The sequence below is a fragment of the Nicotiana attenuata genome, chromosome 3 (genome assembly GCF_001879085.1).
Source record: "Nicotiana attenuata strain UT chromosome 3, NIATTr2, whole genome shotgun sequence".
NCBI lineage: Eukaryota > Viridiplantae > Streptophyta > Magnoliopsida > Solanales > Solanaceae > Nicotiana > Nicotiana attenuata.
In genome coordinates, this window is record NC_031991.1 from 20108925 (window position 1) to 20124873 (window position 15949).

At 38.5% G+C, this 15949-nt stretch overlaps 2 protein-coding genes across 2 annotated transcripts in view; one reads left to right on the forward strand and one right to left on the reverse strand.

The window, feature by feature from the left end:
* LOC109224208 (probable LRR receptor-like serine/threonine-protein kinase At1g74360) overlaps positions 1–6726 on the reverse strand; it is a 15186-nt gene extending 8460 nt beyond the window's left edge. The window contains exon 1 of the mRNA XM_019388794.1: positions 6723–6726. Coding sequence (XP_019244339.1) covers positions 6723–6726 — 4 coding nt within the window. The remainder of the gene's footprint in view (positions 1–6722) is intronic.
* Positions 7788–9521, forward strand: LOC109224209 (zinc finger BED domain-containing protein RICESLEEPER 1-like). The gene is made up of 3 exons (XM_019388795.1): positions 7788–8677; positions 8776–8905; positions 9072–9521. The coding sequence occupies exons 1-3, from the start codon at positions 7788–7790 to the stop codon at positions 9519–9521; spliced, it is 1470 nt and encodes a 489-aa protein (XP_019244340.1).

The window sequence follows — 15949 nt, forward strand, 5'->3', positions numbered from 1 at the left end:
CCAGAAGGCGTTTCCCGCTTAAGAAGCCTGTGAATGCTGAGGAAGCCGAAGTGTTCTTTCAAAAAATGAAAATGGCCGATTATGAGGTGGTACATTTGTATGAAACTTTTGTCAAGCCTAAGTACAGTAAAAAGGAAGATGATGAGGTGTTCACGACTGAAGAAAGTGAGGAAATGCGTGGGGCAATGAGGAAAATGTTCTACGAAACCCACATGGTTCAGCCGGGAGAGGGCACTAGCACCGCTGAGGTGTTATACATGGGACCAAGCGCCAAGCTTCAAAACTGGAAGGCTACGCCATTCCCGATCAGGCGAGAATCCCAGTAGACTAGCCCTGCCACTTTTTCTGTATCCCGAGTTATTCCAGGGTGTAACTCGGATGTTTCTTTTAGTTTCTTGTCTTTAAATTCCCGAATGTGAACCCTGTTATCTTCAAAATTCCAAGAAATGAAATCAATATTTCATCGTTCATTTTTCTTTATCCTTTCTTATTTTGCTATTTCTTCTCTTTAGCTCTAATAATGCAGCTTTAAATAACATGACATGCTTGCGGACTTCATGCCTAGATCCCAAAACGCTGTCAGATTTCGAAATCATGAATCAAGAGTCGAAATGCAAAGAAGGTAACCTTGAGGAAATAAAACAAAGAATTGGAATAATTGAAAGAAAATTGGTTCGCGGTTTGGAAAGGTCCATACATTACAACAAAAGAGTGTGCTGTACTCAGGGCACATCCGGGAAGTTGCACCAACAAAGAATGGCCCGCGCTTACAACAAGAAGGTGCGTCCTAGGAATTTTGAAGTGGGACAACTCGTGTTAAGACGCATTCTCCCTCATCACCAGGAAGCAAAAGGAAAATTCGCTCCTAATTGGAAGGGTCCATACATCATCCGGAAAATATTGCCGAGAGGAGCATTGTATTTGGAAGATATCAAAGGAAATGATCCCGAAACAGATGTGAATGCAGATGCAGTAAAAAGGTACTATGTCTAGGCTCTCTACGGTGTTGGTTTTTGTGCAATTAAGATGACGAAGGCTTTTCTTCTCGCTATCCAAACACTATTAACCCTTCGTAAACCCATTTGAGCCGGTTACCCTTCTTTGGCTACCCTCTTTAGAACCCGGAAGTATTATCGGAAAAAAAAAGAGAAAAGAAAAAAAAAGAAAAAAAAGAAAAAAAATGAAAAGAAGAAAAAGAAAATATGATGAAGAAAAAAAGAAAAAAAAAAGAAAAAGAAAATATGATAAAAGGAAAAAAAAAGAAAAACAAAACAAAAACAAAAACAAAATTATTTGCCTGAACTACGTTTGACTTGATTCCGAAAAAGATACGTAGGCAGCCTCTCCCTGAGGTTCAGTCACACCAAAATAAAAATCCCAATTTCCCCAAAAGTTGAAACTGGGGCAGATGATATGATGGTTCGGCTATGAATCCGCCGAAACGGTTCCAAAGTTGTAGTTCCTCCCAAATACTTTTTACCCAAAGACCTTGTTCAAGTCCTTCTGATCAATTGACAAAGGCAAAGAAATGAAAAAATGTCATTGTTGGGATCCGATGCAATTCAAATTGAGAGAAATAAATGAGAGAGTCCTATCGGTGAAAACCTTCGGGCACCATAAGACGATGGTAAGTAGAGAAACTAAAAATGAGAGAGTCCGCTTAGTGAAAACTCGCAAAGAGCACTATCGGGCGACAGTGAGAAGAGAAATGAGAGAGGTCGATTGGCGAAAACCCGCAAAGGGCGCTGTGGCCGAAAAGAAGACATCTCATCACTGAAAGAGTCCTGGCAAGGTTCCCTCGTTTTGAAATGCGGAACAATGGGTTCACGAGAAGCTGGAAAGTTTGTGTGGGTCGGGCGTCCAGTCCAAGAAGCATGTCATGTTCATTTGAAGCCAGCATGCACCCCAGATAAGTCTTTCTTTTCCCCCGAAAGGGACGCTTCTCTTTAAAATCATATGCTTGCCTTTTGCATACTTTTTCTTTGAATCCCTTTCGGTTTAACTCTGATTCCGTAACTAGTACAAAGAAAAGGTGGCAGGACCAGCTTCACAGGGCTCCGCCTGATCAGAGCCGAAGAAAATACCCAGCCTCAGCGAGTGCGTCAGGCCAATCCCGACTGACCATGGTGGTTGATGCTTTCAAAGCAAAAATGTTGGGAAAAAAAGGAAGTCAAAGGCAAAGGTCCCAAGGGTAGAATAAAGTGAAAAGGCTAGAGCCCACACGGGCGAGTCATCATGAAGTCCTAAGGCTGAACCCGGTCGGTTTGAAAAGAGATTCACCCTCAAGGCAAACGAGCAGCAAAGTTCTCAACGGAAATGGGGCCGGAATCAAACAATTGAGATGATCAAGGCCACAAAACCAACCACTGTTTCAAACTAACAAATAGTTCTTTGTTTGAAGCAGGTCTAATTCAAAGCAACCGTGCAAGAAGCAGGTGCAATCCAAAAGGAAATGAAAGGCGCAAGCGCTGAAACAGCTTTGCAACAGGAAAATGACCAAAAAAGAAGTTTCCCCCAAATTTTTTCATGTGTTTCGTTAAATAAAAAGGAAAACATAAAAGAGGAAAACAAAAGAAAAAGGAAGAAGAAAAGAAATAAAAATAAAAATCCCAAAAGAAAAACAGATCATGGTAGCATAGGATCCCATTCCTTAAATATCCCGGCCAAAAACCGAGGATCTCCTGGCCAAAAACCGAGGAGCTTTTTCTTTCCAAATCCCGGCCAAAAAACCGAGGATCTCCCGGCCAAAAAACCGAGGAGCTTTTTCTTTCCAAATCCCGGCCAAAAAACCGAGGATCTCCCGGCCAAAAAACCGAGGAGCTTTTTCTTTCCAGATCCCGGCCAAAAAACCGAGGATCTCCCTGGCATTCCCCAAGGAGTTTTTTCTTTCCAAATCCCGGCAAAACCCGAGGATCTTTTTTTTCTTTTCGTCCCGGCATAACCCGAGACCCTTTTTCTTTTTCCGGCATAACCTAGTCATTTTTCAGCATAACCTGGATTCATTCACAAAAATACACAAATCCTAATTTGACTGCTTAGATATGTGTCACAACTAACTCACGAAATTTTCCTAGTGAAAACTGGGGCAGAAAATTTCGTTCGTTTGTTTGTTTTGGCAGCTGAGCAAGTTTGACTTCGATGGCACAGGATCCGAAGTAGCCGAAAGAATGAGCCTCAGTCCAGAATAAAGAAAAGATGGAAAAGAACAAAAAAAGAAGCGAATTCAAAATGCTGAAGCAGACAAAGATGCGGACTGCTCTTGAATGAAATTAACGTCACAAGATTCGCATGTCCCGCTTTGATCCAAGAGCTGAAGAAATAACCAGCACATGCAGCTGGCGAGCATCAAGATTCATATCGGAGTCAACAGCAAAAACCAGCTAAGACTCAAGATCAAGCTTCAAGAGATTTATAGATAGGAATCTTGTAACTCGTAGTTGATAGGCCTAGCTAGCTTAGCTATTTTTTTCCATTTTGGTGTAATAAGGAGGTCAGCAAGCAGTAGCAGCAGCAACAGCAGTGAAATTCACAGCTCCTGGTAGTCCCAGCTACCAAACCTTCCAGAACTACACTGACCTGATTCCTTTATAGCCAAGGATATGTAGGCAACCTCTGAAGCAAGGTTCGGTCAAACTTTTTCAAAAAATGCTTCTCATGGACTGCCAAGCAGGCAAAAATCCCATAGTTGCTCATTTATCTTTGCCCGAAAACCCTTCGTGTCTACGAGCAAAGAGGGGCAGCTGTGAGCACGTGATTTTTGCCTCGCTTGAATTATTCCTATAAAATACATAAAATTAGGATTTTTCGGTTAATTATTTGATTTTTAGGATTTTTGATTGCATAAATTTGTGTTTGTTTGCATTTTTATGTGCATCTTTAGTTGGTATAATTCATAAAAATACAAAAATATAGTACCTTTGCATTTAAGACTCCATTTTACATTTTTAGTTTTATTAGTTAATTAATATTACAAAATAAGAAGAAAATAACAAAAATAGTCTTTTTGCATTATTACGTTTAATTTTTCGATTTTTCCTTAGTTTTCTTTTTAAATTAAGATTTATTTAATTTTAGAAAATTAGAGTTAAATCAGGTCTTCTCATTTTATCTTAACAAAAATCTAAAAAAAATTAAATGAAAATGAAATGAAATTTAAAAGAAGGAAAAAAAGAAGAAAATTAAAAGAAAATGAAAGCTTTAATAAAGACCCAATTTTTGGGCCACTCTTTAAAATTCCAGCCCAAATAAGCTAGACCCCGAGCCAAACCTAGCCCAAATCAAAGTCAGCTCACAAACTAAACTACCTAAAACTCACCGCCCCAGCCCAAGAAAACGGGTCAAACCCATGACCCGACCCATTTTTCCCTTTTAAAACCCATCAGATCTCTCACAACTTAGGGACACGGAAATAACGTGACCCCTACCCATCTTCTTCTTCACATAAAAAGACACACACAAAAGATCCCTAGGGCTCTTCCCAAGCGAAGGGGAGGCCCCAAAAAAAATCTTCTTCTTAACTTTGAGCAGCCATCGACTCAAACTAGCGGAAACACCACTTGAAAGCAGTCCAAAAAATGCCCTAAAAATAGCTCCGAATCAGCTGTAAAACGCAACAATCAAACCAGCCCTCTCTTGTTTTCAAAAGATCACAAACACACGCCCTAAGGAGCAGTGAGAACACTCGAAAAGAAACTCCAGATCTGAAGGAATAAGTTGAAAATTTTCAAACAAAGGAAGCGAAGATCAGGATTCCAAGCAATCACTCAATTTCTGTTGGTTTGAATTATGTTTTTCCTGAACTGTTTCCTTGCTCTCAATAGTGGTTGAATCGCTGTCCGCTACTGTCGATTTGAACTCATTTAGTCGTTGGACTGTTGCTGTTACTGCTGCCGAATTTGCTCTCCTCTTCCAGAAGTTTGTTTGTTATTTTCGTTATTGTTCCGCTCTTAGGTATGTACGCCTCCAACTGAAAGTTATTTTTGTTTTCTCTCAAGTAAAATCCGAGATGTCAAGTATTATGTTTTAAATCTGTTTTGTTCACTTAAAATCGGTATTTCAGGTTGTTTTAAATTGTTTGGATTCATTGTTGCTTTGTGATATTTGCGATGTGTTAAACGGAACCGAATGTTTCATTGATGTTTTCTCACACAATTATTTCATATTGGGGATTGTACCATATTTATAAATGATAATATATGTGTTGAGTTGTTGTTAAGAGTATTATGCCTTCAAATTCAATCTTTATTTGGGCATATCTATTTTCTGAAAGAGTCCAGCTCTTTGTGCCTTTGGAATGAGAGGGTAATCTCTTAAAACCAAATTTGGACTCTGTTTCTAAATTTAACATTGATTCTATGTTGGGATTAGTTGCTCTTATTTTGTTGAACTAGATTTACGCCAATTTACCTTTTATATTTGTTGGTTAGATATTTGAGCATGCCAATTGTTTTAAGTGAACACAATAGCAATTACATCAAAAAATATGCTATAGACTTATCCTTGGGCAGAATGTGTAATTGAGGTCTGCATTAATTGTTTTTCTATGAGGGAGAGGTATTTTAGCAAAGTATTGCCTCGTGAGTAGGTGATATTAATGATAGTTGGATAATTCGGGACGTATTGATAGGTAAGTATAGCTGACTCATCATTTTTGTGGGATAAATTCGCCTAGTTTGTGATCAAGTCAAGTTATGCGTCCTAGTTGATTTCACTGGAACATGATTTGGTAAAAAGGAACTACGATTATGAACATTCGTGGTTTGTTTTAGTTGAGTAAAACCCCTTTAAAAAAAATTATATTAGGAACACGGGGAATTAATTTGCAATATAAATTTAGGTTTTCGAGTTAGGTAGCGGGTTCAAACTAAGAGGGTCCTCCCTTTTGTTTGAATTCGGACTTGAACTTGAGGCCCGAATTTATAAATGTAAATTAATTGGGCCCTTTTAGAGACAAAAAATAAAAATAGAAAATCTTAGTGTGCTTTAGGTTGGCCTTTAAATAATAAAAGTGAGACGAGCCTCGCCAAACAAAAATATACAAATTGCGGGGCCCTCATTAATTGCTTAAAAATACTTAGCATTCGGAGCGTGCCGTTTAGCGAAGTTCACGGCTCTTCGCAAAGTTAAAAAGACGTTAGTCACTTTAGGCACGCTTTTAATAATTTACCTTCCTAAATACGGGTGCGCATTTCATGCGACCCAAATCCAAATCCAAAAACGTTGAATAAGAATGTGTCGAGGATCCGGGTGCATTTCATGTGACGTGATCCGAAAATACGTTTTTAAACAACGTTCACTTTCGTAAAAAAATAATTAAAAAGCGGTAAATAATTATAAAATTGCACTATAGGTTGGAGCATGTAAAAAATTAGATTTTTAGCCATTTATAATAATTTAAGCGACCGTGCTAGAACCACGAGATCCGGGAGTGCCTAACACCTTCCCTCGGGTCAACAGAATTCCTTACACAGAATTTCTGGTTCGCAGACTCCAATTGGGATGTCGACAATTTTCCTCGATTTGGGATTTAAATTAAACCGGTGACTTGGGACACCAAAAACCAATCCTATCCCAAGTGGCGACTCTAAAAATAAATAAATAATCCCAATTCGAATAATGTCACTTTAAATGGAAAAACTCCCTTATACATTATCCTTCGGGGTAGGTGTGTAAAAAAGGAGGTGTGACACTTGACCCGTCTGTCTCTATTCTCTAAGACTAACGCATTCCTAATTCTAAATAATCAAAAAGACAAGATCATAGAAACCCTAACGCCTAAACCAGCAGCCACCACCCACCAGTCCTCGTCGTCGTCGACTTCCACTAGCCACCGGTCTCCCTCTCGCTGTCTCGTCTCTCCCTCTCGCGGCTTCTTATCTTCTTATCCAGGTACTCTTAGTTATTACTACTAGTTTGCTTAAGCTATTAATATGGTACAATGATCTCTGCTTATTGCTATTCCTTCTCAGAACATATAATATGTGAACATATATACCTTGAAAAACGAAAAGAACCCATATTTCCAATTTCAAGTCCAGAATAACTTCTTTCCTAATTTTTGTCCTTCCTTTTCTCTTACTTGGGACAATGTAAATATCTGTCGGTGCTGTGAAGCTTACGCAAGATTAGTCATCTCCTACTATTAAAAACTGGTTGTCCAATTTAGGTTTGCTTAAGCCATGAATAACTGTGTTTTCATCGTTTAGTTCAATGCTATTTGCTAGAACATGCTCTAGTTTTGTTTAAGGAAGGGCAAGAAAAAGGATTTAATTACCTTAAAATTGAAAAAGAAGAGGCTAGTCTTGTTTAAAATTTTGGTACTTGAGTGATTTCTAGGCTAAGATTACTCTGAAATGAACATGATAATGGTTGTTGGACCACAAATATTGGACCTTGGACGTAGCAGGGCCAAAGGTGAAAAAAGAGAGAGGGTTCTCTATCATTTGATCCTCTATAATTGGAAATCCAAGAACTCACAAGTCCTTCTTGGTTGTTGAATTCCATGGCACAAGTTCCTTTGTGAGTTTTGTTTTGAGTTGTGCCAGGAGCTTTTCTTTTAGGGAATGGTCACAATCTGGGAAAAAGTAAAGTGTTATTCTCATTCCTAACCTATTCCATCGATTAATACATGGCTGAAAACTAGTCCATTACTACTTGATGTCTTTATTCTCATTCATTTTCTTTTTTTGTTGTAGTGACTCATACATGGCTGAAAATATACAAAGTGATAAGGTGATGATGTGTGAAAGTGGGCTTCTAATTCAAATGCAATAAGTCAAGCTCAAACAATGGAGTCAAATATAACCAAAAAAAGGAGAAAAAGGTTTGTTGTGTGGGATCATTTTACAGAAATTATTACTTCTGAAGAGAGTACAAAAGCAAAATGTGACTATTGCTTTATTGAGTATGTATTTAAGACCAAAGACGGTACGTCAACACTTCTTTCTCATATGCTTAAGCGTCCTAAACGCCCTGCTATTGTTGATAAAAAACAATCAAATTTAGGCTTTCAATCTGCGCCGGGGGGTAGTCAGGGTGACGTAGCTGTTGCTGCTTGGAAATTTGATCAAGAAAAATGTAGGAAGGTGTTATGTCGTATGGTAATAGTTGATGAGCTTCCTTTTAGCTTTGTTGAGAAAGAAGGTTTTATAGACTTTATGAAAGTGGCGCAGCCTTATTTTCGGATCCCTTCCCGTAGTACTGTAACTAGGGATTGTTTTGATCTTTTTAATAAAGAAAAGCAAAAGTTGAAGAGGTTTTTTATAGAAACAAAACAAGGAGTATGTATTACCATCAATTACATGTGTGTCACTGCCCAGTGGATTGATAGTGAATGGAATATGCATAAGAGAATAATTAATTTTTGTCCTATTGTTAGTCATAAAGGCGAAGATATGGCAAATGGTATTGGTAGGTGCTTACGTGAGTGGGGGATAAATAAGATCTTCATTGTCACAGTTGATAATGCAAGCTCAAATGATGTGACAATAAAAGAATTGTCTAAGCAATTAACAAAAATGGGAACTAATTTGACGAATGGTACTCACCTTCACGTGAGATGTATGGATCATATCATGAATCTTGTGGTCCAGGATGGTTTAAAAGAATCTTCAGTGTCTATTGAACGTGTTAGGCATGCAGTGCGATATGTTAGGCAATCTCCTGCGAGGTTGAAGAGGTTTCAAAAATGTTTTGATGCTGAACAACTCAATTCAAAAAAACTTTATGCTTAGATGTTCCAACTAGATGGAATTCCACCTACTTGATGTTGCGCAGGGCTGTTGAATTTGAAAGTGTATTTTCACATTATGCTTCTAGTAAAATTGGCTTAAGACATTATCTTGAGCATTCTTATATTGATGTTGGGATTCCTACAGGTGAACTTTTTAGTAGTGATCGGGAGAATGTAAAATGAATTACAAAGTTTCTTGAAATCTTCTATCTTCTTACTTTGAAGATATCTGGATCACGTTATGTTACAACGAATATTCATTTTCTTGAAATTTTCGCTGTTGCTGTTTATTTGAAGTAATTGATAGAAAATGAAGATACAGTTTTAAGTGAAATGGCAGAGAATATGGAAAAAAAAGTTTGATAAGTATTGGGGTGATCCAGGGAAAATGAACAAGATAATTTTTATCTCATATATTTTGAATCCACTTTACAAGATCGAATCGGTTGGCTATGCACTTGTAAAGATGTTTGGTATAAATCAGGGGGCACCTATACAAGCAGAAGTGACGAAGTACATGACTTCATTATTTAGTGAGTATGTAAAGTCCAGCTCAAAAGGTGTTGTGCTTGCTTTATCTTCAGATTGTTCTTCATTGGACACTTCGACTTCCGGGCTTTCTGGCAGTCAAGCAAGCACCCAAAATATAGGACGTTTAGAATCACTCATGCAAGATATAAAAAAATATAGAAGTGGGAGTGGAGGTGTTGATACTAGAACAGAGTTAGATAAATATTTAGGTGAAGAAATTGAGGATGACACTAAAGAATTTGATGTTCTTCTTTGGTAGAAATTGAACTCAGCTAGATTTCCTATTCTTGCGGAGATGGCTCGTGATGTATTAGCTGTTCCGGTTTCAAGTGTGGCATCCGAATGTGCGTTTAGTACAGGAGGACGTCTTCTTGATTCATTTAGGAGTTCATTAACTCCTAAATTGGTGCAAGCTCTAGTGTGTCTTCAAGATTGGCTTCGAAATGAAAAATTAAAACAACCTATTAGTGTTGAGGAAGATCTTGATAAAATCGATCAGCTTGAACAAGGTAATAATATTGTTACTATATTTGTTGTATATAAGTGTTGTTGATATGCTTATATTTATCGCACGACTCATTATTTTAATTTTTTTCTTCAGAGTTAGCCAGCAATGGAAAAGACCCTTCCGTAATTGACGTGTAGTGTTAATATATCTTGTAAGAATTCGAATTTAGGCCAATGTTGTGCCCTCTAACATGTGACATGTACACTTTCCTATCATTCAAGCTGTGCTTGAAGTTGGAATTCAAGCCCTGATCCGAGTGGCTTTTTCTTTGTATTTATTATCAATGCTGATTATCCTTGCTTGTTCACTCACATTTTGTTGAGTTATGATAACAGGAATATTACATATTATTGAGCTAACAGATCATAATTACTACGTTTTCAATGTTTCTCATATGAGGAATTCTTGCTCTCTGGAGGTCACACAGAAAGCTGACCATAACTGTAGTCGACTAATATGTTGTGCATTCATGCGTGGGAAGGTTATGTAATATTCACGTTGGTGTAAGGTTTATACCTCATCTCTGAAATTACCAGCCTTACAACATATATTAAGATATTATTAACAAACCAAGAACAGATAACAGAAGCAGGAACATATACTCACTAGAACTGAAACTATAATTGGGTAAAGATTCTTCTCAGCAAAATAAGTAACTTGATGTGGTGTTCCCTTCAGTGGTATCTGCATCTCAGTCCCAATGCTGATTATCCTTGCTTGTTCACTCACATTTTGTTGAGTTATGATATCAGGAATATTACATATTATTGAGTTAACAGATCATAATTAATATGTTTTTAATGTTGCTCATGTGAGAAATTCTTGCCATGTTTATTTTTTTGGTTATTTTCATCTTGGCTACTTCCTATCAGTTCTCTTTTTTGGATGATTGATTTATATCCGTTTGCAAATCAAGAGGCTCAACAAGTTGATGGGGATACATGGCATGACCTTGCATTGGGAAATCCATGACATTAATGATCAAGCTTGTGAATTGGATTTCCAAAGATTGTCAATTTGTCTTCAGTTGTAAGTAAATTGCAAGTATTGCTAGTCATGTACTTGATTAGCATTGAACGTTGTATCAAAACTATGAGACTGTGATGGCTGCCATTTCTTTGACGTTGAGCATGGCCATGGTACGTATGGTGGCTGCCATTTCTTTGTTTCTGTTAGGGATTTCTGGCTTTGAAGTTACAATTTGGTTTGTTTTTGTTTTCTATAATTGAAGTGAGAAATGTGGAATATAGAAAGAAAAAGAGTCAAGCGATAAAAATGAGATGTCCAACAGGAGTGTGGATTCTAGTTGAGCAACAACTTTTTCATTCAACAAGTTGCCTAGTTCTGCCTTTTTGAATCTCAAATAATATGTAATCAATAATCAGCCTAGTTTATTTCGTTTACTGTAACTTTAATTGTTGTAGACTCATATGTAATCAACCTAGTTCTGCTTTTTTCACTCTCAAATGATGTGTTCTGTTTTTTTAACAGACATGTATATCTGGTGTAATTTCGATTTCTGAATATGTATGCTAGGCCATTAAACCACTCAATAAGAGCTAAACCGATACCAATCCGCCCGATATCTTATCGGGTGGCTAGCAAATTAATATATTTAAAAGCTGATCCGATAAGCCAAACCGTTAAGAGTAAATGACCGCCCAATCCGCCCGATAAGCAGCCCTACTCGAGACCGTACTCTTTCAAAAGGTTAGTTACCTGCTCGTCTAGCTCGGCCTCTTCCTTATGAGCCTAGGCCAATTCAGCTCGAAGATCTCTGAGCTCTTCTTCTTTTTGCACATAGAGGCGTTTGAGGGCATCTCTCTCCTTAGAAAGCCTTTTGAGATCGGCCTCGCACCGGCTCAGCTCATCTTGGGACTTGTTGAATGCTTCCCGATGAAGAACTACATCCTATGAAGAAAGGAAAGAAATCAGCAAGGAAGAGATAAAAGCAAACGTAATAACAAGGAATGAAGATTACCTAGTTCAGAATACGATGGGCCTCGTCAAAAACCATTGTCACATCTAGGTCGAAAACGCCCGCAAGGCACCCACGAAATATGTCTTCCCCATCGTGAGTCGTTCCCCACATCAGGGGTCTCTAAAGATCGAGCCTCCCAAAACTGCCCTTCAGAGAATTCAGGGCTGGGTGGCGAATCATCAATATTAAATTGCCCCAAGCGAGTCACTTGAGGTGCTCTCTCCCTTCCGAAGAGCCCTACTACCGGACCCTTCGGGCACACTCGTCGTTTGTTTATCACGGCAGGAAGTATCTTTTACCCCCGATGACTCGGGGGCTTTGCTCGGAGTGCTTTCCGAGATCTCCTCGGTCCGAGGGTGAGTCTCCTCGGCCATCACTGTCCCTGCCGCAGTTGAAGCTTCGACGCTCCCCCTCTTTCGAGGTACCAACTCAGAAACGACGTCTTCCTCCTCTTCTTCTTCATCTCGTAGCTTTTGGGCTACGTCGGCAGATAAAGCGGTGGAGTCATCCTTCGATTTATGGGCCCTGCTCTTCTTAGGCTTCGGGGTGTCAAAAGATGAGGCCTTTTTCCTTTTCTTGTCCTTAGCCGGTTTGGGAGCCACCTCTTCCCCAGGCAGGGCCGACCTTATCTCAGCAACGTCCCCGAGGCCTGCATAAAAAGAAAAAAAAGGCCAAGTGTGAACAAAGAAAAACTTTACAGAAAAGGTCACCAAGGGCTTGCAGGATAAACTTACCATGATTCTTGGCCTCCCATCTGCCCCGTGCCAAATCACGCCAGTAGTGCTCGGCATGGGAGGAAGTCGCAGCCAGCTTCCGAACCCAGTATTCAAGGTCGGGTACCGCATGAGGCATCCAGGAAACTGCTGCATAATAGAGAGAAGTATTACATAAAGCAGAAAATAGAGTACGAAGATTAATGGGTAATGCATTACTTACGATCGAAGTTCCACTTCTCGGGGAACGACAGTTTCTCCTCGGGGATGATGTCGCAGTTCCTTACCCGCACGAACCGGCTCATCCAACCTCGATCCTCATCTTCATCGATGATTGCAAAAAAGGACTTCGTTGGCCAGCATTGGAGTTTCATTAATCCTCAAAAAAGTCGAGGTCGATACAACCGTATGAGGTGGCTGAGAGTGAATTCCAACCCCTAGCCTTGCTAGAGAAGAAACGGAGCATGATCATTATGCGCTAGAACGAGGGATGCACCTGGCCGAGGGTAACCTGGTACATCTTGAAGAAATCGAGGACAACTGGCTCAAGAAGACTCAATGTGAAGGGGTAAGTGTAAACACTTAGGAACCCCTCCACGTGAGTGGTAATACTTTCTTCGGGAGCAGGGATTTGTACCACGACCTCGGCCCCCCAGTTGCAGTCTTTCTTTACAGCCTCGATCTGTTTCGCCATTATCGAGCAAATATACCTCGATATGTGTTCGCATCGGCGGGGGCTGACGGAAGGTTTTCGACTTTGAAGTCGTTTTTTAGAACAAGGGCCAGAAACATACTCGTGAGGGAGTGGTTTCACCGGCATTTTGTCACCAGCCGCCCGAGAAGAAGAAGAAGAAGAAGAAGAAGAAGAAGCTTTCTCCTTTTGTGGGACGATTTTGGAAGTTTTCACCATTGATTCAGATGAGATAAAGTGGAAAGAGGCGAAATTTTTGTTTTGATACTAACGTAATAACTCAACGGATGGTGAAAGAGAAGAGATGGAGAGAGGAAAAGAATTAGAAAAACTTGGTGAAGATGGAAGGTAAAGTTTTGATTCAAATAAAGAGCCGGTATTTATAGGCTCACGACGACGGTTCAGTGGTGCTAGGGCTGACCGCCACTGGCAAACATTAATGGTTTGGGGAACTGTACCGACGGGACGTTTCGGTTACCTCGACCGCTTATGTCACGTGGATGACGTCATTATCGGGGTCTCCAGAAAATCGAGGCTCAAGTCATTTCTTCTCATTTTACTCTAAGAAACGAGGAGACTATCTGTATACGCTGGAAATCGGGGCTACCCGATTTCGTCCTTCGATGGAAAAAAGTGATAACAAGTCGGAAAACCAGGACGTCGAGCTCGAGGTCGACATCACTTACAGAGGTCAGAAGAAGGCATATTTCGAGATGATGCCGGTATAGTTCAGTGATGGAAAGAGCGAGATACCCGCAACAGATCGAAGATCACGGCGTGAATTTCAGAATAGATTGATCCTCGGCGGTTAATCAGTTGTCAAATATGATTTCCTACTATTATTAGAAGTGTACCTTATTTAGGACTCCCCTATTATATAAAGGGGAATTCCATACATTTGTAAGCATTATTATTCACTGCTAAGAAAATATACTCTTATTGCTCTCATGCTATTTCGCTTGCTGTTCAACAAAATTGCTTTATCATTTGATATTCTCATTATTACACCTCGATATTACCATAGGTCGATGTTGAGATATTGGCTTGCATACTGGTTTGATTTATTTTATCCTCTAATTTATCTATTTAATTCCTTGCTTATCAATTTGCGTTGGATTAAATCACATATCCTTAAAACCACAATATAAGTTTAATTGTTACTCGAATTTAGGAGTGAACACAAATCTTTGTTATCGGTTCCCATGCCTTCAGAATTCACACAGTACCGATCACATGCTTGTATCAGTGCCAACTATTTGCTGACTCACATATTACCCCTCTTCAGTTCCACGTGTCTTCTCGTCATTTGTCCAAATGTCGCTAACCAATTTTACCCCATACAACTAGTATTTGTTAACTTTTAGAATCAGATTCATAATTTAAACGTCGTGAATTTTGATGTGAGAGAATAGATTTTAAAATACAAATGTAAATTTAATTATATTTTTTATGCACAAATATAAAAATGTGATCCTAAAATAATGAGTTCAATCAAACTAGAGCTGTGCATGGATCGGATCAGATTGGATTTAGCACATTTCAGATCGGATTTCAGATTTCTAATTCTAGAAAATGCAATCCGAATCCGATCCGAACTAATATCGGATCTGGTCAAATTTTAAAGTTTGGATCGGATCGGATTTTCGTATTTCGAGTCGGATTATTATGCCTCAAAGTTGCAAACTCATATGTATATTTTCTTCGTAAAAGAGGCAATACATTAAGAAAAATTCATGTATGTAATTATGAGAGTACTGTGGTGCCAACATAGCTAAATTCATCAATCGTAAAAGGTAATAACTTGGAGGAAAATGTAAAGGAAGTACTAATTATCCAAAATTAAAGTTTAGTATTTATACATGTCCTAATAATTTTGGGTTTTGGATCGGATCGGATCGGATCGTATTAAAATTATACCAATCCAAAATCCGATCCATTCCAAAATTCGAAATTGAACGAATCGGTTCAGATTTCGAATATCCTATCCAAATAAACAGCCCTAAATCAAAGTCGTGAACCCGTGTGATTGAATCCTCCACTGTTCATAATAAGCACCGTTGCCAATTTCTTGAGAGTTGAGATAGACCATTTAACAATGACCATTCACTTATTATTCTCCAGCCAAATTCATAAGAGGCCACGGAGGCTAATTTATTGTCGGTCCAACAGTTGAGCACTGGCAATGTGATGTTTGTTGTTTTCTATGTTTAGGTAAGAGAGCTGACTTAAATTAGAAAGTGTCGTTGGAGTGATTAAAGAGATAATGTCATAATGATATGCTAATAAATTGGATACCCTTGTAATGGAACATATTTTACCATTGTCTTAATTTGTCAGAAGCGGTGCGTCCACGGTTATTCCCGCTCATACATTTATGTTAAGTTTTTAAATAAAAACTACCTCGACGAGAGCGCGGCCCCGTCCACTTCTTGTCTCTACGTCGCTACAAGTTTAAAAACAAATGCTTCAATTTATCTCCCATCTCCAACCCTTATCTTTCATTTTCTCCTCCAAAATGGAGTAATGTTACTCCAATCAATACTCTATTTAAAAAAATATTCTATTTTATATTTTTCTCTCTCTCTCTTTAATGTTATATTATTATTATCTTTATTTAAATTTTATTTTTTATTTTTATTAAAGAAATTCTATCTTTTTTTTACATATTCATCACATATAATTTAATAGTATAAGATTATTTTATACCATAAATTTTTAAATAATATAATTTGTAAGCAACATCTAATATTTTATATTCGCACCTTTCAATTTTAGCAACATCTAATATTTATAT

Bases quoted from the DNA above. Each gene is read 5' to 3' on its own strand.
- LOC109224209 (XM_019388795.1), top strand. From the start codon at position 7,788: ATGGAGTCAAATATAACCAAAAAAAGGAGAAAAAGGTTTGTTGTGTGG. The intron at 8,678-8,775 runs GTTTCAAAAATG...GATGTTGCGCAG, and splicing joins TCTCCTGCGAGGTTGAAGAG to GGCTGTTGAATTTGAAAGTG. The intron at 8,906-9,071 runs GTAAAATGAATT...GTGAAATGGCAG, and splicing joins TTAGTAGTGATCGGGAGAAT to AGAATATGGAAAAAAAAGTT.